We start from the raw sequence: 22,580 nt of genomic DNA, 5'->3' as shown, positions 1-22,580 counted from the left end.
TAGTAAACTGTCCCTCAAACACCCGCCTAGGACCAGGCCCTAAGAATCACATCTACCATCATCCCCGCCCCGCACTGTGCTCCAGAGCGGGAAAGCTGTGTGTGGGTCCCAAGGTACCATCCTTCAGTTTAATCTAAAGTGTACTACGGGTTTTTCTGCATTTGTACTATGAAGTTGGGGTCTTTCACACTATTGTCATTTTCTTCTCTAATATTGTTTCTCTTTGTTCATTTCGGTGAGTATTAGGATGAAAGTTTTCACAATCATGGCTGTTTTTCCTTGCCAGCACTCTAGTCTTTTATACACGTTTCAAAGCCATAAGAGTGACGATTACAGCCATAACATGTGGCCTGGCTGGAGCAGAATCTGTCCATCAGAAACCTACTAGCGCCATCTGAAAGAATTAAATCATCTGCTCCTTAAACACAAAGCTGTCTCCCCCAAAATCAAATTTTTACTGAAACTCTCTATACAATAAATTATTCTTTTATTGAAAGTGTTTTTCTGATTATTAAGTAATATATACTTGTTTTAGAACAGCTGGAAAATACAGAAATGTACAAAGAAGAAAATAAGAATCACCCATAATTCCACTACCGACCAGAGCTAATCACTCTGTGGGTTTTACTCTTGCAACACCAGGCTTTAGCTCACTAATGCTTCTGAAACCTAGCCACAGACTGTTTTCGTTCAAAGCACTCGTGTCTTTTTCCACAGAATATAAAATAGAAACATATAAAAAACATACTCAAATAGAACAATGAGGTTTCCTCACACAGTGGTTTCCTATAAATCCTCCATTTTCCAAATTCCTATGAGTCAGAGACTCTAATACAGACTACTGAGATTTATTAAAATAATAATAATAAAAATGAGAGACCAAAGAAGAGAAAGGCCAGGGACTTATCTCCAGATCCCCCCTCGACTCCTCACGCTACCAGGGGCAGGGTGCCCACTCTTCTTCCGAGCTGGAGGTCTTTCAGTCTTAGGGGCTGTAGCGAGGCGGCGAGGCAGAGCCTGGGAGGGGATCTGAGAGTTGAGGGAAAAGAGAAAAAAAAGTCAGTGTTGCGTCCTCTCAACCGCCCCCCTGCCACTGAGGAACAGCATCGTGCGTGGGGTGGGCCAGCGTCAGTCAGCAAAGGGGAAGGGCCACGCTACAGAAAACAGGACCCGGGATCGGAGGGGTCGGGCGACAGAGGACAGAGCCAGCTGGCGGGTGTGCAGAGGGCGAGGGATGAGCCAGTGAGAGCCCCCAGCCCCTCGCCCCCGCCCGACCTTCCCTCACCTCTTTCCGGGGCATGTCACCCAAGCGGGAGTCTGTGTTCCTTCTGGGGGCATTATCCCCTCGGCTGTCAGTCCTGCCATACAAATCAAGGGATGATGATGGGCAGCTGTTCCCCCGACTCTCCCCACACGGGGTGGAAGAACTACTCCCCAGTTCTGTCTCTTAAGAATAAGAACAAACAAGACAGACCCAGGGATCAAACAGGAGGAAACATTGGTGGAATCAAATACTGAGTTATACTAGATTGTCACAATCCTAGGACTCTCAGTTCTGAGCTGCAGGGTAAAGAGGAAAAAACTAAGGTAGAAAAACATCTACCTTAGTAGAAGAGATTTTTAGTAGAAGAGATTTTTTATTTTAAGAAGTGAAAAAAAAGTGATTTTTTTTTAAGAAGTGAAAAAAAAACCCAAAAAACAGACAAACAGAAAAGTAGAGACAAAAGACAGGTGCGGAGGAGTGAGAGCTGGAGGAGACTCCGATCTACATCTCACCCTCACTTCTTCCCCAGAAAAGGATGGAAGCTGCTACTCAAAGGACAACGCGCACACTCCACTCTTCCTGCCCACAATCCAGGTTCCATCCACCTAGTCCCTCCACCCTTCCCTCCCAGGCTGGTACCCGCTGTGTTCCAGCCTCTTCAGGTAAAGCAGCAGATCCTCGGCAGGCAGTGCCCCCCAGCCCCGAGCTTGGTACAGTCGTAACAGCTGAGACACCTCCATCAGCTGCCTCGAGGGTGCGAGCCCATCTCCACCTGAGAGACACATCAGTAATGGTTGTCATCCTAGGCCCTCCCCCACCCAACCCTATCCCAACTCTCGGAGTCCAGACAGGCCTTCAGTTCCAGGTACCGGCTCCATGCCCGAGACCTACCCTTTTTATCTGCCGGGAAACCATGACCTGATTACCTCTCTCTGGGCAGCCATCGCTGGAACCGCCGCTCTGTGAATGGGCTGAGGGAAGCTCATGGACCCGGAAAAGACCGGACGCCATGGCTAAGGGCACTTTAGTTTTATGGACCGGGGGTGGGAGGCGTGGCGCCTGAGGGGCTTCCTCCCAAGATGGGGCAGTCAGAGGACCTAGCAAAGGAAAGAGATTCAAATCAGGAAATGGGGCAAAGTCCAAGGACTCCTGCCGCCTTAGCCTTCGTGGGGCTTCGCCACTTTTGCCAGCCCCTAAAGGCCCATGCCTGGCAACCGATCTCCCACCTCTTCCAGGCCTGGCCCCAACCTTCTTCAGGGGTGGTGCTCACCAGACTTAGGGGGCAGCAGGTCGTTGGAGGCGTTCTCGTTGCTCTCGGGCGCTGTCTCCAGCAGCTGTGGGGACAAGACAGTAAGGTTCCCTGAGGGCCGCTGAAGAAAGAGACCTCAGTGTCTGAGGGAAGCAGCAACTGGGGAAGTAAGAGCTGGGGCTGGTCACCTAAGTTCCAGAAGGAACTACTGCAACTGGGAGAGGCAGAAGCTGGGACGAAGTCTTAGTCCTAAAAGGCGGATGAAGTCAGCATCCTAGTCTCCCAGAGTAGAAAGAGAAACTGAGGAGGGAGAGGAGAAAACAAGGTGGGACGGGTGGGCCCTCTTACCTGGTGCAAAAAATGCTTGAGGCCCTGCAGCTGGGAAGGGGGCGGCAGCCCTTGCTTCAGGAAGCCATCCCCGTCAGACCCAGGATCTTCCTCAGGGAATGGCCGCTCTGCCCTGTGATTGGGATGGAAGGTCCCAGCTGCAGAGAAGGCCTCAGCTGTAAAGTGAGACAGGGGCGTGTGCTGTAGGGGGGGACTTCTCCACAAATCAGCTCACCACAGGCCTGGAAGGAAGGGGCCTATTAAATATAACAGGGGCAGCACAACCAGGAGAAGCTGGTCACGGTGGAAAACAGCCTGGAGAGGGAAGAACTGAAGGCAACTGAGAGTCAGCACAGCTGAATTCTAAGACAGAAGTGTAGCCAGAAGGGGAAAGCTATGGTACTCGGCTGCTGAATAAATAAATACCACCGCAGCACAGAATGGTTTAAGATCAATAGACATGTTCCGGCTCATTCTTAATTCTGCCTGGGTTGTCACATTTACACCACACAGAGCACCGTCATCCCCACAAGACACAGCTGACTGAACCAGGCGTGGCCACCACTCAAGGTCAGCCGATCCAAGGGATGGTTACCAACTCATCAGATCGCCTCTCTCTAAACTGGACCTAAGAAACAGAGGCACCAATGTCTCTGTAAGGTTGTCTAGAGTCTTTCTGGAGTCAGTGTCATGGCTGCTCAACTCACGTGCAAACCAAACTTGTGAGAGCAAGAACCTGAGGGAGAGAGAGGGCTGGTCGACCAAGAGGAAGGAGCAGATGCCGGGGGGGCAGAGTCCAGAGCCCACGCGGGCCCCAAGAGACGAGGAACAGCTGCCCAGTTCCTGGCAGCACCCCTGAACCAACTCCAGTTCTCATTAAGCACAGATACATCACATTTCCATAAGCCTCACTCCCTTTATTTGAACAAACTTGAGTGGATTTCTGCTCCTTGCAATTTATGGTCACTAAGTCATCTGGGAAACGAAATGCTCAAGTCCCAGACAGAAAGGAAGCTAGGTTAAGAGGGAGCCAATCCGTGTGGGTAAGGAGAACGCCAGTGACTCCTGTCCCCAGTCACCTGAGGATGAAGTGAGATCTGGCTTTGGCTCCAAGGGCTGGAAGGAATGCTGGCTCTGGAAAGTGGGGCCCAGCAGGAGGCTAAGATCTGGGGAGGGGCTGCAGAGAACAGGTGGCAGCACCCCAGGCGGCTCTTCCTGTGCTTCCCGGCTCTGCTGCAATACGGGCTTTAGGGCCACGGCCACGGGGGGCACAGTCCAGATGCTCCTCTCCCCCTTCTCCGGTTCCTGTGGCCCAGGGCTGGAGGGGCCGGCAGGAGGAACCTGGGCACAAGAGAGGGTGCGTTTAAAGACATGAGACATGGCACAGACACTTTTTAATAAGATTACAAATTAGTAGAACGTCCTTAAAAGGAGGTTGGGGAACATTTATCAAATTACTATCAAATTTTAAAATCCTTATTTTTGAACTTACAATTCCATTTTTAGAAATTTTATAGATATACTTGCACAAAGACATATATTAACGATATTTTTTGCAGCACTGTTTGTAGAAGCAAAATATAGGAAACAACTTAAATGTCCACCAATAAGCACTTGGTTAAGTAAAAAGACACAAAACTGTGTACAGAAGGCTACTGTTTGGGGGCGGCACTCGAGACACCAGTAACAGCCGCTGCTCCTCGGGGGAGGAACCGGGAGACTGAGGTGCAGGGATGGGATGGAGATTACTTTTCACCGTATATCTTTTTGAACAGTATGGATTTTTTTTTTTTTACCATGTGCATGTCATCATCTATTCCAAAAAAGATTTTAGCTAATAATAAACATTTAATAATTAAAAGAAGGAAGTAGGAGATGCCAACATAGGGGTGAACTATGGACCGCCCTTGGGAGGGAGCTAGATTTCCAAAGAAGGGGTCCAAACACAATTCTGCGCAGCGTACCGGGGGACTGGGCGGCAGGGCGGCGGTGCTGAGCAGGTGGCTTGCCTCCTCCCAGTGGGCCTGCAGCATGGCCTGCAGCCGCTCCAGCAGCTCCGCCCGCTGCTCCTGCAGCCGCTGCCTCCCACTCTGCAGCTCCCGCGCTCGCGCCTGCTCCCGGGCCAGTCTGAAGGCAAGACGCGAGAGGCCATGTTGGCCCTTTACAAAAGCAGGGACTCGGAGAATAGGAAGAGCCAGAAGGGAATATGGAACACGTGAAATTGTGAAAGGCGCTGGGGCCAGTGCGGGAGAGGCCAGGGCTACAGAGGAAGTGGCCCTTCACCACTCCCTCTGGGACTGCGGCCTAACAGGGAGACCAGGGGCCGGCACCTGAGCTCATAGTCCTGGGCCACCTGCTGCTGCCTCTCCTCCCGTTCTGCCATTTCCACCTTGAACTGAGCCAACTGAGTGGACAATTCCTGCTGGTGCTGTCCATTTAGCTCCTGCAGCTGCTTCCTGGGAGGACACAGGTGAGAAAAGAGGACTGAATCTTGAGACAGAAGAACTAATCAAATAAGAAAAAGCCAGAACGCGTGCACGTGAGAGCCAGCCAGCCCAGCCGTGGCACAGGCGCATTCAGGAAAGAGGACAGCTGGTATCTTAGGATGGGTTCCCCAGAAGCAGGGACTGAGATGAGGATTTATGGGAAAGTGGTTCATTTAAGAAGCATTTCTAGAAAAAAACTGGTAGGGGGCTAGGGCTGAGGCGGGGAGGAGGCTCAATCCCCCAGGGCGGCTCTGGAAATGTTGCAGGTCGAAGCTCACCACTGTGCCCACCAGGGGCAAGGGAGCTGGAAATGTACATTCCTGTGGCCATCAGCTATTGGTTAAGTGCTACTTCCTATGGGGTGAAAATGGAAAATCCCCAAGCACGGCTGGCTCTCCCTGTGAACCTGAAGGCAGCTCTCCCACCGAGAGACTGACAGCAGCCAGTGCGTTGGAAGATGGTAAAGGGATCTGAGAGGGTCTGGACCGGGCCCCGACACCACCTGCTGCGGCTGGGGAGAGGCAGCAGCCAGTAAGCTCCACGTACCTGTGATGCTCCCTCAGGGAGGCTGCTTGACGCAGGCTGCTCTCCTGAGCCTGTGCCAGCCTCTCTGTCACCCGCTGCTCCAGCTGCACGGCCAGCTCCGACTCCATCTGGATCCGCTGGCTTTCAAACCGGGCCTGGGAGTAAGGGAAGGCAGGGTCATTGTCAGCTCGGTTCTATCTGGGCTTAGAAGAGGATGGAGGATATAAGGTAGACAAAAAAAACCACGTACCAACGTTACCTCATATGCCTAAGAGATAAAGAAACAAGAATTTTGCCACAAGGAGTGAAAGAGGATTCCTTTCCTTATTAAACCATGAGGTGCGCACACCTTATATGTACACAAAAGTAAAAATGACTTTGGACAATAGAAATATCGTTTTTTTGGACAAAAGAAAAGTTAGGTAGAACAATCAAATGTGTTACATGTGTCTGAGGTAACACATGCAATATTCCTGGTGGACCACCTGAAACCCAGGGAGCATTCAAAAAATGTCCGTGTTCCCTCCTCCTAAAGCAGAATCATTGTCTCTATCTTCTCACCTCATAATCCTTCTTCAACTCACTGAAATCTGACTTCCACTCATAGTCCTTCATGGCAAAGAACTTAATTTCTAAATCCCACAGTGGTTATTTCTCAGTCTTTATCTTACGTGATCTCACTGCAACACCTGCCGCCTACATCAGTTTTTCCTTCTAAAACCATTTTCCCCTTCACTCCTGTGATACCACCAGCCACGCGATCTCATTCTACCCGACTGCTCTTCAGTCTCAGCTAAAACTGCTCCTCCTCCAACTGCCCATCAAGGCACAATGCTTCCTTGAGTTCTGTCTTCAGTTTTCTTTTTGACCACATGCTACCATTCTGGGTCACTGATGCTTTTACCTGTGTAGAGCAGATGTCTAGCATTTAGGCCATGTTTTTGGCTACCGTTTATACCTTAAAACACTTTCTAAATCTCTCTCTTTATCCTGGACCTTTCTTCTAAGCTTTAAGCCCATATACCAAGAAACCTACTGTGTATGCCTCAAATAGAACACATCCAAAATTGAGCTCATTTGTTTTTCTACCCTCAAACCTTTTCCTATTATATTTCTTGCCTTAGTTAATGGCACCACTCTCCACTGAAACACCCAACCTATTTGAAACCTGGAGTTATTCTTGACTCCTCCCACATCTTTGCCCCTCTCACTGGTCATTTCATTCTATTCAATACTAACAGCTCTCTAATTTACCCTTCTGCTCACTACTACGTTAATTCTATATTACTTCAAGTCTAACTGATCTTCCTGCCTCTACTCTACCCTCCACCCTCTCTCATTCCGGCCCTAGTGGATCCTCTACTTTGTGCCTGAGTGAATATTCTAAAGCACAAAGACGCTCAATTTGTTTCCTTGTTTGAAATCCTTTAAATGTCCCTACTGTCTAAGGAATAAAGTTCTGGCTGCTGAAACTGGCTTATAGGGCCCTTTATGATCCCACTCATCTATCTCAGCTCTCCCAAATAGGTTCCAATCATACCAAACTCCTAACAGTTACCTAAATTCTTTTTTTTAATTTAAAAAACTTGTGGTAAGAAACGCATAATACAAACTTACCTTCTTAACCATTTTTAAGTGTACAGTTAGGTAGTATTAACTATATTCATGTTGTTGTACAGATCTGTAGAAATGTTTCATCTTGTAAAACTGCAACTCTAGGGCTTCCCTGGTGGCGCAGTGGTTAAGAATACGCCTGCCAATGCAGGGGACATGAGTTTGAGCCCTGGTCTGGGAAGATCCCACATGCCGCGGAGCAACTAAGCCTGCGCACCACAACTACTGAGCCTGCGCTCTAGAGCCTGCGAGACACAACTACTGAAGCCCACACGCCTAGAGTCCATGCTCCGCAACAAGAGAAGCCACCACAATGAGAAGCCCGTGCACTGCAACAAAGAGTAGGACCCACTAGAGAAAGCCTGTGTGTAGCAACGAAGACCTAACACAGCCAAAAAATAAACAAATAAATAAAATTTAAAAAATAACCAACCTGAAACTCTATACTCACTGAACAACAACTCCCCATTTCTCCCTCCCCAGCCCCTAACATCACCACTGTTTCTGTTTCCACGATTTTGACTACTCTAGATGCCTTGTTACCTAAATTCTTTTTTTTTAGTTTCACGTGTACAACATAGTGATTCAATATTTTTATACATTATAAAATAATCACTACCCTAAATTTTTTTTAATGAGAAAACTTAATATATACTCCATCTGAGCCAGCAATTCCACTTTAAAGAATCTATCCTACAGAAGGGGTGCCAAAGATTTATGTATAATGATGTTCACTGCAGCACTATTTTTTTTTTTTTTTTTTTTTTTGGCCGCAACGTGTGGCTTGTGGGATCTTAGTTCCCCAACCAGGGATCGAACCCATGCCCCATGCAGTGGAAGCACAGAGTCCTAACCACTGGACCACCAGGGAATTCCCTGCAGCACTATTTTAATAGTGAAAAAAACTGACATCAGTGTAAATTTCTCATCAAAAGGAAAATGCTTAAATAAACTATGATTCATCCATTTATAGCAATATTATATAATTCTTAAAAATAACATCTATAGGGGCTTCCCTGGTGGCGCAGTGGTTGAGGGTCCGCCTGCCGATGCAGGGGACATGGGTTCGTGCCCCGGTCCGGGAGGATCCCACATGCCACGGAGCGGCTGGGCCCGTGAGCCATGGCCGCTGGGCCTGCACGTCTGGAGCCTGTGCTCTGCAACGGGAGAGGCCACGGCAGTGAGAGGCCCGCGTACCGCAAAAAAAAAAAATAAAAAAATAACATCTATACATCTTAATTTAATTCTTAAAAATAACATACAATACATCTATATGTATTGACATGGAAAGATGTCTAAGATATATTATGAAGTAAAAACAACAAGTTGCAGCGAATGCATACACATTTTTTTAAAGCACCAGCCTAGAAACCCATATGAAAAGATTCTAAAAGGACACAAAGTGATGCGGGAAGGGAAGGCAACCGTTTACTTCTGTAATATTTGAACTTGTATTACAGACAACTTTTACATCTTAAAAATATTTTTTAGAGTTCTCTGGGGAGACTACCTTGAGCCATCCATGTAGAATCGACGACTCCTTTCTCTGTCTTTGATATTTACCTCTGATAAGTTAACTTTGAGAATTTAGACAGAAACTGAGTTTGACTTTAAAACTAGCGGACAAAAAAAACAAACAAACATGAAATGAGGAAAAAATAATGAATCTAAAAGATGACAAGAAAGGAGAGGAAAATAAACACTGAATAAGCAGGACAAAATAAGATATAAAGTTAAGACATGGATTCAGCTATGAATAAACTAATTAAATTAAATGAATTGAATGCTCCAGCCAAAAGGCAAATATATAAATGTTGAAAGTAAAAAAGTTAGAAAAATATTTCTCAGGGAAACTCTTATTTTTTTTAAAGACCAATATAGATCTATTAATATTAGGCAAGATTAGACTCCAAGGCAAAAAGCCTTGTAAGAGATAGAGTCATCTCATAAGGATAAAACACTCAATTTACCAGGAAAGATATAGCAATTTAAAAAATTATATGTATCTAATCATAACAGAGCCTCAAAATATATAAAGCAAAAATTGACAGACTACAGGAGAAAAAAATCCACACTCAGTGAGATTTTTTTTTTTTTTTTTGCGTCAGTGAGATTTTTAATAGAAAAAAATAAAAAGGGACATAACGACTTAAACAGCATAGTTAACAAACTAGACACATATACAAATAGACATATAAAACTTCACCAAACAACTATAAAATACATGTTTTTAAGCACACATGAAATATTTAGAAAACTTGACCATATATTAAGGGATAAGTCTCAACAATTTTCAAAGAATTTAAATAATAAAAATAGTATATTCTCTCATGATATCCACAAGAAACTCTCCAATGATGGGGGTGGGGACACGAAAAGAGAGGAAGCGGGGTGGGAAGGGGCAGAGAGAGAGAGAGGTGCAGACAGACAACAGACAAATGTAGCAAAATGTCAACTGATGAATCTAAGTGTATTCATTATACTTACTATTCAAGCAACATTTAAGACAGAAATATTTCAACACAAAAAGTTGGGTGGAACGTACATAAATAAGTAATTTTTTAAAAGACCATGCTCTCTAATCACAAATATTTAAGCTATAAATCAATAATAAAAAGATAATTACAAAACCCTATGTGTTTGGAAATAACCCAGGAGATCAAAAAGTAATCATATAAAAAAACAATATTATTCAGGGGACTTCCCTGGTGGCGCAGTGGTTAAGACTCCTCGCTCCCAGTGCAGGGGGCCTGGGTTGGATCCCTGCTCAGGGAACTAGATTCCACATGCATGCCACAACTAAGGAGCCCGCATGCCACAACTAAGACCTGGCACAACCAAATAAATAAATATTTTTTTAAAGGAATATTATTCAGAACCAAACAATAAGGCAAATATCACATGGGACAAGTTGTAGGATGCACTTAAGTTAATACTTATGGAGGAACTTAGAAGAAGCAAGCATTCATCTTAAGAAGATTTTTAAAAGAACAACAGAATAAAATCAAAGAAAATATAAGAAATGAAATAAGGTACAGACATTAATAAAATAGAAAAAAAATCAACAAAGCCAAAAGGTAATTTTCTGAAAATATATTTAATTAAATCATGAGTAAGATGGTTTTGAAAAGAGATGATGACAGAAATGACACAAATGAACAATATCTGGAATGAAAAAGTAGAAAAGATGCCAGGAACATTAAGATAAAATTATGAACAACTGTTAAGTCAATAGATTAGAAAATTTAGACTGAATAGATATATATAGATAAGAGAACACCAAAAATAGTTCAAGAAGAAATAGAAAGCCTAAATATTTCTTTCATTTTTTTTAAAGGATTGCTTTTCTTTTTTTTTTTTTTTTTTTTAATGTGGACCATTCTTAAAGTCCTTATTGAATTTGTTACAATGTTGCTTCTGTTTTATGTTTTGGGCCATGAGGCATGTGGGATCTTAGTTCCCTGACCAGGGATCGAACCCGCACCCCCTGCATTGGAAGGCGAAGTCTTAACCACTGGACCTCCAGGGAAGTCCCCCTAAATATTTCTAGAAACATTCAAGAAGCAAAATCAAGTCAAACACCAAGTATTCAAGAAATACATATTAAATCCAACCTTACAAACTATTTCAAAGTATAAGAAGAGAGGGAGTAGATCATGTTTCTAGTACTGGCAGATGGTTATTCAGAGTAAGTGTTGTGCTGAACAAAAACAAACAAGTTGAATAAGATATTTTTAAAATATATGTATATACAGGTATACCTCTTCCTAAAAAGTATCAAAGAGGTAATGAAATAGTATGGAATTACTAGGTCAAAGTAAAGGAAAAATGGGAGCCTAGCCAGGCTAGCAAGCACGGTAGATTAAAAAAAAAAAAAAAAAGAAATCTTAAAAATAAATAAATAAACAAACAAATAAATAAAGAGACATGTACACTTTTTTTGACAGGAGGGAGTCCAGACATTTAAGAAAATCTGTTAGATCACAGGCTAATCACAGAGATAATGGAACAGAAACGTCAATTACCACACACAAGAAATACCATTTGCAAAAACCATTTGGAAAAGTCACTATACAAATAGACGGCTGCAGCTGTCAAAAGAAATCCCTGAGGAGGGAGAAAATATGATTTCCAGAGTTACTACATTACAATACTCAAAATATACAGCTCTCAACAAAAGATTATAAAACATACCAAAAAAACCCATGAAAATATGACTCATTCAAAGGAAAAAGAGAATATAATAGGAACGCTTCCTGTGGAAGCCCAGACATTGGGATTACTAGTCAAAGACGTAAAATCAACAGTCTTAAATATGCTCAATGAGCTATTTAGACAATAAACTAAAGGAAATCAGAACAAAGTATGAACAAATAGGGGGTGTCAATAAAGAGATTTAAAGAGATTGAAATTATAAACAGGAACCAAACAGAAATTCTGGAGCTGAAAAGTACAACTGATGATATGAAAAATTCACTAGATACCACTATACATCTACTAGAATGGCCAAAATCCAGAACACTGACATGCCAAATGTTGGTGAGGATGTGGAACAACAGAAACGCTCATTCATTGCTGATGGGAATGCAAAATGGTACACTCGCTTTGGAAGACACTATAGTGGTTTCTTACAAAACTAAACACGCCCTTACCATATGACCCAGCAACCACACTCCTTGGTATTTACCCAAAGGAGTTCACACAAAAAACCTGCACATGAATGTTTACAGAAGTTTTACTCATAACTGCCAACACTGGGACTTCCCTGGTGGTCCAGTGGCTAAGACTCTGTACTCCCAATGCAGGCGGCCCTGGTTCGATCCCTGCAGGGAAATAGACCCCACATGCTGCAATTCAGAGTTTGCATGCCGCAACTAAAAGATCCCACATGCTGCAACTAAAGATCCCGCAGGTGGCAACGAAGATCCCACGTGCCGCAACTAAAACCTGGCACAGCCAAATAAATAAATAAATAAACACTTTAAAAAAACCCAACAAAACTGCCAACACTTACAAGCAACAAAGATGTGTAGGTGAAAAGATAAACTGACAATGGAATATTATTTACCACTAAAAAGAAGTGAGCTATCAAACCATGAAAAGACATGGAAAAAAATCATATCACTAAGTGAAAGAAGCCAATCTGAAAAGGCTACATACTATATGATTCCAACTATATTACATTCCAGAAAAGGCAAAAAACTATGGAGAAAGTAAAAAGATCAGTGGTTGTCAGGGCTTAAAGGGAGGAAGCGATGAACAGTGAAACTAAGTATGATACTATAAAGGTAGATACATGTCATTATAAATTTGTCCAAACTCATATAATGTACAACAGCAGAGTGAACCTTAATGTAAACTATGGACTCTAGGTGATAATGATGTGTCAACTGTAACAAACGTACTACTCTGGTGGGAGATGCTGCTAATAGGGGAAGCTGTGGGGGGCTGCAGTTAGGAAGTATGTGGGAAATCTCTGTACCTTCCACTCAGTTTTGCTGTGAACCTGAAACTGCTCTAAAAAATAAAATCTATTTTAACTTTTTTTTAAAATTAATTAATTAATTTATTTATGGCTGTGTTGGGTCTTCGTTTCTGTGCGAGGGCTTTCTCTAGTTGTGGCAAGCAGCGGTCACTCTTCATTGCAGTGCGTGGGCCTCTCACTATCGCGGCCTCTCTTGTTGTGGGGCACAGGCTCCAGACGCGCAGGCTCAGTAACTGTGGCTCATGGGCCCAGTTACTCTGCGGCATGTGGGATCTTCCCAGACCAGGGCGCAAACCCGCGTCCCCTGCATCAGCAGGCAGACTCCCAACCACGGCGCCACCAGGGAAGCCCTAAAATCTATTTTAAAAAAATCACTACAGGGGCTCAATGGCAGATGTCAGCAGGCAGAAGAAAGGATCAATGAACTTGAAGATAAGCAACTGAAATCATCCTGTCAGATGAGCAGAAAGAAAAAAAAATGAAGAAAAATGAATAAAACCTGGGGACCTGTGGGACATCATCAAACATACCAACATATGCATTAGGGAAGTCAAGAGAAGGAGAGAAAAAATATCTGAAGAAATAATGGCCAAAAGCTTCCCAAATTTGATAAAATTCATAAATCTACACATCCCAGAAACTCAACAATCTCTAAGCAGGATAAACTCAAAGAGATCCACACTGACACATTATTGTCACACTATCAAAAGCCAAAGAGGGAATCTTGAAAGCAACAAGAGAGAAGCAATTTGTCACTTACCAGGGAGCCTCAATAAGATTAATAGCTGACTTCTCCTAAGAAATCATGGAGGCCAGAAGGTAGTGGAATGACATGTTTTTTTGTTTTGGTTTTTTGGGTTTTTTAAATTTATTTATTTTATTTATTTTTGGCTGCGTTGGGTCTTCGTTGCTGCGCACGGGCTTTCTCTAGTTGTGGCGAGTGGGGGTTACTCTTCGTTGCCGTGCAGGGGCTTCTCATTGCGGTGGCTTCTCTTGTTGAGGAGCATGGGCTCTAGACACATGGGCTTCAGTAGTTGGGGCATGTGGGCTCAGTAGTTGTGGCTCACAGGCTCTAGAGCACAGGCTCAGTAGTTGTGACGCGTGGGCTTAGTTGCTCCGCAGCATGTGCGATCTTCCCGAACCAGGGCTCGGACCCGTGTCCTCTGCATTGGCAGGCGGATTCTTAACCACTGTGCCACCAGGGAAGTCCCAACATGTTTTAAAGAAAAACGACTGTCAACTAAGAATTCTATATGGGAAGGGCGAGGGGAATGTGAGGAAAATCCTTCAACAATGAAGGAGAAATTAAAACATTCCCTGATGGATAAAAGCTAAGGGTGATCATTACTAGTGGACCTGACCTACAAGAAATTCTAAAGGGAGTCCTTCAGGCTGAAATGAAATGAAATTAGACAGTAACTTGAAGCCATATGAAGAAATAAAGCCATATGAAGCAACTGATAAAGGTTGCTACATAGGCAAATATAAACCTATATTATTGTACTTCTGGTTTGTAACTCCTTTTTTCCAATATGATTTAAAAGGCAAAGGCATAAAACAATAATTACGAATCTGTAACAATAACAATATGAAGGGGGAGGGACAGAGACGCATAGGAACAGAGTATACACTACTGAAACTAAAGTAGGTATTATCCAAACTAGGTTATTATTACTTTAAGATGTTAATTGTAATCCCAAGGTAACCATTCAGAAAATAACTTTAAAAATATACAGAAAAGGAAAGAGGAAAAGATAACAGTATACTACAAAAATATCAACAAACTATCAAAAAAAAAAAAGGCAGTAATGGAGGAACTGAGGAACAAAAACATTTAAGACATAAAAAACCAAACAGCTAAATGGCAGAAGTCCTTCCTTATCAATAATTACTTTAAATGTAAACGGATTAAATGTTCCAATTAATAGGCAGGAATTGACATAATGGATTAAAAAAAAAAACACGATGCACCTATACATTGTCCACCAGAGACTCACTTTACAAAGACACAAAAAGGTTGAAAGTAAAAGGATGAAAAAAGATAGTCCATGCAAATAGTAAACAAAAAATGGGGTGGGGGCTATATTAATATCAGACAAAATAGATTTTAAGCAAAAAGGTTATATTAAGAAGATATAGCAGTTATAAATATATGTGCACCTAATAGAGCCCCAAAATATATGAAGAAAAAAAATGACAGAATTGAAGGGAGAAAACAGACAGTTCTACAACCACAGCTGGAGACTTCAATACCCCACTTTCAATAATCGATGGAACAATAACGAAATGGAGGACATGAACAACACTAAAGCCAGGCGCTACTCTGGGATTTAACAGTAAATAGACAAAAATCATTGCCCTCATGCACCTTACAGAAAATAAACAAGATACACTATGGGGGAGGTGGAGTGGGGAAATGGGTGAAATTGGTGAAGGGGATCGAGAGGTACAAACCTCCACCTATAAAATAAATAAGTCACAGGGATATAATAATGCACAGCATAGGGAATATTCAATGATATTGTAATAACTTTGAATGGTGATAAATGGTAACTAGACTTATCATGGTAATCACTTTGTAACATATATAAAAATATCAAATCACTGTGTTGTACACCTGAAACGAACATAATATTGTAAGTCAACTATACTTCAATTTAAAAAAATTAAATACTCAGTAAAATAAATAAAAAGGTATATTATGTAGTATAGTAGGAGAAAAATTAAACAGGGAAGGGAAAAGGGATTGTCAGAGGTTGCAGATTTTACTCAGTGTGGTTGGGGAAGAACTCACTAGGTAAGATGATGTCTGAGTAAAGAGTAGTTCTCCTTACTCTGAATTCTTATTTATCATACTCCTTCGAAAATGTGTGTGCTAGACAAACTCCCCATCTATCTGGTGAGCTCCTTGTTGGCCGGGGCTATTGTGTTAGGACTATCCCAGCACAGAGCTTACATAGAAGGACCATTCGATAGGTTTACTGAATGCCCACATAGACACGCACAGCTAGCATCAGTTCAGGGGGTACAGCAGCGTATAAGTTGCTACTGAAGTTTTTACTAACGTCTTCACCCTTGGTCCTCCATGATAAATTAGTTTCCATGTGGTCAGCCCTCCAACTCAATGGGCCAGGTGAAAAGTAAAAGTGTGTTCTCTCAAACACTGGCCTCACTAACCCAGAAACTGGGTGTCTCCTTAAGTCAACCATTATAATAAGGAAAAAAGTCTCTCAGAAACTCATTAATGTGCCCTTAGCACACATTTTATGCATAAAAACAGAGGCCCATAAAGGTCAAAATTCTAGTTAGAAATGGGAGTGTTTGCCTGACTCCTGAAAGTCACTCTGCCTCAGGCCTACGTCTTCTCACCAGGAACTCTCCTCAAGAACCTCTGCCTCCTGACCTGCACCAGGCTCATCTCCAGCTGCAAGGCGTCTCTCTCTCTCCGAGCCGTGTCCAGCTCTCCTTCCAACCGCTGCACCTCAGACTGCACCAATGCCAGCTGCTGCTGGGCCTCCCGGGCTGCCTGGGCCTCCCTCTGGGTGTTCCCAAAAGAAAGAGAAATCAAACTTAAGTTTGTACCTCATTGCCTGTCTCCCGGTTACCTCTATTCCCCAATTCATCCTCCCGTACCCTAAAAACCAAGCTTCCTCTCTCCTCATATGTGACCTATTTCCTCATCTCTGTTGAATCTCACTCTTCGACCTTCCATGTATTTGATGCCCCCACCCCTTCCTGCAGGTCCTACACTCTCAATCTTCTCTCCCACATATAGTTCTTCACTCTCCATCCCAGTCCACTACATTGCGTTTCCTGACATCCGTCTCATTCAGTTATTTTGTCCTTCATCTCTTCCCCCATTCCCCAAGTGCCACTTTTACCTTCTCACTTTCCAACTGAGCCTGGCTCTCCTCCTGCAGTGCCCGGTAGCATTCCTTAAGCTGATGCTCCTTCTGGGCCCAGGTCTGCCGTTCTTCTTCTAGGGCCACCTGAAGTGCCTCCAACTGTTGATGCTCACTGAGTTGCCCAGCCCGAGCCGCATCCCGTTCTTCCTGCAGGGCCCGGCACCGCTGCTGTTCCAGCTCCAAGCTCAGGGTCAGAGCTTGCCTTTCCTCTTCCTATAGCCCCAGGAGAAAACCAAGATCCTTAGCATGCCTTCAAGAGACCAGCAATCTGCCCCCTTACCCCCATACAATGTGCCTGCTGAGAATTATATCCGTTAAAATACCATAGTTAACAAGCCCACAAGATTATATGGTAAATAAGAGCTTCTGTTCCAGAGTTAGGTAGATTTGCGTTCAAATCTCAGTTTGAATCCCAGCTCTGCATTTACTTTGTGTTCTGAGGCACACATCCTTATCTGTAAAGTGGGCATATTACAGTCTACCTTGTGAGGATTAAAGTTAAAAGCGTATGTAAAGAATTTAGCACAGTGTCTGGCATGTAGTAAGTACTCAATATACAATAGCTATCACCATCGTCATCAAAAGAAATTCCACGAAGACTAGAAAATCCAGCCTACAATCATGTACTAGCCAACCAGAAGCCACCATCAGCGCTCTTGGATGTAGCCTGTTAGGAATATAAGTACCAGCATGCATGTAGCAAGCATGTGTCATGCATGCAAGAAATTCTAAACCTGGCTACTAACTCATATGGGTAATCTTATCATTTCAGCAATTAAAAACTTGAGTAAGTCTCATCCCATACCTTTTCTGGTCTGCCATAGACCAGGGTTCTCAAACCTGGCTGAACGAAATCACCTAGGAAATTTCTGAAAATATTTAGGCTCCCCAACCCCCCATATATCAAAACCTCTGGGAAAGGGTCAGAAATCTGTATTTAAAAATAATTATCCAGGGCTTCCCTGGTGGCGCAGTGGTTGAGAGTCCGCCTGCCCATGCAGGGGACACGGGTTCGTGCCCCGGTCTGGGAAGATCCTACATGCCGCGGAGCGGCTGGGCCCGTGAGCCATGGCCGCTGAGCCTGTGCGTCCGGAGCCTGTGCTCCGCAACGGGAGAGGCCACAACAGTAAGATGCCCGCGTACCGCAAAAAAAACACAAAAAACAAAAAAACAAAACAAAACAAACAAACAAAATTATCCAAATGATTTTAATGAGGATACAATTTGCTGAGTCTCCAACACTTACTTGGTGGCAGAGCTTACTTTCTGTAGAGTATCTAGCAGAACTAGTGTTTTTGTTTTTTTAAAAAATCTTCTTTTATGTATGTATTTATTTATCTATTTGGCCATGCCACCGAGGCATGTGGGATCTTAGTTCCCTGAGGAGGGATTGAACCTGTGCCCCCTGCAATGGAAGCACAGAGTCTCAACCATTAGACCGCCAGGGAAGCCCCCAGAACTTGTGTTTTAAAGAACACACTTTGCCCTGGTGCAACTCAAATTATGAACTCCCACAATCCATCAAAAGCCCGTAACCCTCTAGAAGTAATTAACAGCCTCTACTGGAATTAACCCAGGAAGCATTCTCACCAGTGTCTCTCTTTCCCGTTGCTGCAGTCTGGCACCTTCCTGCTCACGATTCAGGGCCTCCATGGCCTCAGAAAGGCTTTGTTCCAGGCGGGTTACTGTCTTTCAAGGAGAGAGGAACACAGGATGGAGGAACTGAGGGGAATCCCTGTACTTCGAAAATCATTAACAATGTAAACTCTAAAAGCAAGAGTTAACTAAATGACTTGGGGGCCAGAGAGAAGACCACATGGCGTGAGGAAAGCGGAGAAGACATCAACCATGCAAGTTTGACAGCAGAAACACTGAAGGGAGAGGAAGCGAGGAGAACTGTCAGGCCTGCTATGGCAAGATTGAGGTCAATCTGTCAGGAACCCTGACTCCAGGGCTGTTTCTACCCTCTCCCATCCAGCCGTCGCTGACCTACGTTCTAAAGCCCCATGACCCAGGTTGCACACCTCCTGCTGCTTGCTTCTAGTGAGTTCAGCTGCCTGGCGCTCCTCCTGGAGTCCCCGAAGCACCTCTGTCCGCTCAGCTTCATGCCGGTTCCAGCCCTCCACCACGCGGGCCAGGGTCTCAGGAAAGTCAGATAGAATTTCAAATAATTTTTTTGCCCTCTTTCTGCCCACAGGAGCAGGGTCAACAGCCACCTTCTCCCAGTGGTCAGTTAACCCACCACTTACCCCAGCTCCTAACATGAACAAAGAAATGTTGGTTGGCCTCCCCCTATTCACTATTCCTTGGTGCCCCCCATGGAGAGACCCACCCGCATTCCGCTACCCTGGCACCTTGTCCAGTTGTTCAATCATGATGTCTTTCTTGCGGTCGGCAGTCACGGCCACAGCTAACTGTTGTTGAAGCTCTAGCACGCGGGTCTGCAGGCTCTGAATATGGCGCTCACAATGCTGGGAAGAAGGATGAGGAGTCTGGATGTTGCCATCCTTAGTTTGACCAAAGCTCCAAACTTTCCAGCTCCTCTACAGGGGAAATGGGCTGGAGACAGGGAGCCTGGGTCCCAAAAACAGAACAGGTTTGGGGAAGGAGAATCAGCAATGCTGGAGCCTAAGACCTCCAACACCTTCCTCTACCACCTCAGGAAGCAGTGGCTTAGTTTCCAGCCTCTTCCCTTTTCCAGATCTCCTGGGAAAAATTTCCATGAACCTTTTGGCAGGGGTGCAGCAGCCCATGCTGCAAAGAGTGAGAAGTTACTCCTGCCCTAAGAAGCATGTTGGACACAACGATTCAACATGGCAAGGATAAAGGGGAAAGCCTTTCATTCATGGCCAGGCAGTTTAAAATGGAGGAAGAGAAGGTTCCAAAAATGACAACACAACCAATAATTCTGACTCTTCCTCTGCCTTGTCCCTCTCTCTGCCCCCTTCAGTAGGCTGAGGCTCACAGAAACAAAGCTCATTACATCACTGGTAGCTTTGCACAAGCCAACAAAGTTTGTTGTTCATTCACCAAACATGCACAGGGTATTTCTATGTGTTCGGTATATTCTAGGCTTTAGGAAGAAAGTGCTGAACAAGATAAGGCATGACCTGCATGGAGCTTAGGTTTTAGAGGGGGAAAACAAACGAGATATATCAGACTTTGATAAACTACATGAAGGAAATAACAGAATGATCTGAGGGAATAATACCTGGAGGCGAGGTGTGCCATTCTAGCTAGGATGGTCGAAGAAGGCCTGCCTTCCAGCAGAGCCATTTGAGCAAAGTCCCAGCCTGTAGGCCCTTAACCTTCAGCCCCTTTTCTAATCTTTGCTGCTGTCAAAAGGAAGCCTTTATATCTCACCTTGCGACGGGTATGTTCTGAATCCAGTGCATCTCTCAGCCCCTGAAAATCCGGGGGATTGAGTGGGGGCCCTGACCGAAGGCTGGTGTAGCGGGGAAACAACTCCTCCAGGGCTTGGGCTGAGCTAGATGGAGATAAGTCGCGCAGGGGCCGGGTGCTGAGCAAATCAGGTAGAGAATATTAGGGTTGGGAAAGCTTTTGAGATCCACTAGTCCAACTGTGACATTTTACAAATGAGGAAACTGAAACTCAGGGCAGGAGACTTGCCCAAAGTTACAAAGCTAGGTAGATAAGTGATAGAGCCATAGATAGCACGCAGGTTCTGTGATTCACTCTATAGTGCTCCTTCCTCTATTCCACACTCCCTGCAGTACAAGTTTCAGCAGAAACAAACTAGCTCTTCTTCTGCAGGAAGAAGGACTAGAAGTTGGGAGAGAGCCGGGTACTAAGCAGCAGATGCCCACGTTCCCAAAGGAGGAAAGGGGATAGAAGAAAGGAGAGAAAGGATGAAAACTGAAAGCTAAGTGACAAGCATCTTAGGTCCTTAAGAGATACAAAAGCAGTAAAGGGAGAACTAAACACTAGAACACTTGGCTTTCCAAGAAAGGAAGTCAGCTAGGAGAACCCCAAGGAAAACTCACTTAAGTAAGGTGGCCGTGCTGTCACTGTCAAAGGAGTCCTCTTCCCGTCTCTCTGAGCCGGCACCTGGAGTAGCGGACTCCTCTGTGGGCAGCCAGAGAGGCCCACAGCCAGGGTCAGGTAAGGACAGGAACAGGGACCACTTGAAGAAGAGGTCCTTCCTTTCTACTTCACCCACTCCTCCTGCCCTCTCCCAAAGAACGGGAACCTTTCCTCCAGAAATCTCTTATCTCCGAGGTCTAGGTCGCCACCCCCCACACACCCTGCTTCCTTTCTCCACTTTTTCCCACCCCTTAAATCTAGGTTCTCCTTTATAGGGAAGGGGTTTACTCACGATAGGCCGTATCTCGTGAGGTTTGGAGCATGCTCTGGAGTTGACCCCGAACACTTTCCATCTCAAAGATATGCTTGGAACCATCCTAGAAAAAGCAACATGGAAATCAGATGCAATAATCCATGATCTACCAACTGTCAGGGCAGACGGCATCCAGTAGCCCCTAAGGCCCAAGAATTTTTACTCTCACACCTGGGAAAACAAGAAAAATAGGACTGACCTAGTAAGAAACCCAAATGTCTACAGAAGCCAGAGAGGTAATGTAAATGAATTAATTGGGCACCTTAAGACAAGAGTAGTGAGGATTCTTGCCAACTAGAGAGCAAACATCCTGTCTAAAGACTCTGTAGTCCATGGCTATCAGTTTTTCAAACTCTGGGCAGCCTAACCAGTCTGCAGATTGGTTATGATACTTGCTCTATCTGACACTATCTATCTATAACATGTATCATTGATTAAACTGTGTTTTAATGATTTACATGCCAAATTTTGAACCATATGATCAAAATAGTTTTGAGCTGGAAGGATCTCAGCATATTTTCCTTAAGTCCCTAGTTCCCTCTTGGGATGAAGAAACGTTATCCTCACTCCCAGCACCCACATCCCAGTTAAAGCACAGCAACCTATCCCACATGTGTCTCTGAAGGAAAAAAAAAAATGAGCTAGTAGATTCACAACTTTCCAAATTATGGTGGCCCAGGCCACTCTCTCCCTCATAAACATTTGTTCCCAGGAACAAGCATGACTGACTGTGTAGTTAAAAGGAATTTGGAATCCAACAATAGGAGTTCAAGTCTCAGTAAAGCTATTTTTTTTTTTACCACCCCCGATCCCAAGACCCTAGAGGTTTCCAAGACACGCCTCCCTCACCTTCTTCTTCAAGTTGTTCTCCAGTCCAACCGACAAGCTGTGACTCAGTTCTTGGGCCAAGCCATCTAACACCTCATGAGGAGGTGGGAAGGTGGCGGGCAAAAACAGCTGGGCTCGGGCTGTGCTCTCTGCCTGACGACTGAGGTGCAAAGAAGTATACAGCTGGGAGGTCACCTCAGAGGATGCTTGGTTCAGCCCAGGGGCTTCTGATGAATCACTCAGGAGATCCTTGGCCCGGAGAGGTGAACTGGGGCTGGTAGCTGATGTTGCCATGAGTACAGGGAAGAGACAACTGGAGACAGCAGAGCTGGGAACTCCTGGTTCTGCTTTAGGAGAGCACAGGGGGAAAGTACCCCGAGAAGGAAGATTTGGGAGAAAGGAGGAAGACTCCAAGTGAAGGATTCTTGTTGAATGAGGGCATGGAGCCTTTCTGGTTAGAGGAAAGGTTTCCAACGGTTCCAGAGGCCATGCGAGAGGGCAAAAGGATTTCTTTCCACAGCTCCTGGTAACAGTGGGAAA

At 44.5% G+C, this 22,580-nt stretch overlaps 1 protein-coding gene across 2 annotated transcripts; it reads right to left on the bottom strand.

The window, feature by feature from the left end:
• Window positions 1–644: 644 nt before the first annotated feature.
• CNTROB (centrobin, centriole duplication and spindle assembly protein) lies at window positions 645–22,334 on the bottom strand (the record flags this gene model as incomplete). Of its 2 annotated transcripts, none has more annotated exons than XM_082861273.1 (19): window positions 645–1,029; window positions 1,286–1,358; window positions 1,904–2,036; window positions 2,191–2,361; window positions 2,535–2,598; window positions 2,862–3,016; window positions 3,920–4,181; window positions 4,805–4,967; window positions 5,171–5,296; window positions 5,873–6,006; window positions 16,354–16,500; window positions 16,832–17,068; window positions 18,446–18,544; window positions 18,880–18,996; window positions 19,210–19,326; window positions 20,219–20,375; window positions 20,860–20,941; window positions 21,192–21,276; window positions 22,062–22,334. In XM_082861273.1, 19 exons carry the CDS (start codon window positions 22,332–22,334, stop codon window positions 904–906), a joined length of 2,721 nt encoding a protein of 906 aa, XP_082717399.1. In that variant the 3' UTR covers window positions 645–903. The 2 variants fall into 2 exon arrangements, with proteins under 2 accessions (XP_082717399.1, XP_082717400.1); XM_082861274.1 differs by having other exon boundaries at window positions 20,860–20,923.
• Window positions 22,335–22,580: the final 246 nt, after the last annotated feature.

Source organism: Leucopleurus acutus (assembly GCF_964270905.1).
Source record: "Leucopleurus acutus genome assembly, chromosome: 19".
Taxonomy (NCBI): domain Eukaryota; kingdom Metazoa; phylum Chordata; class Mammalia; order Artiodactyla; family Delphinidae; genus Leucopleurus; species Leucopleurus acutus.
Note: the sequence above shows the minus strand (reverse complement) of the source record. Positions and strands in the feature narration are given on the sequence as shown.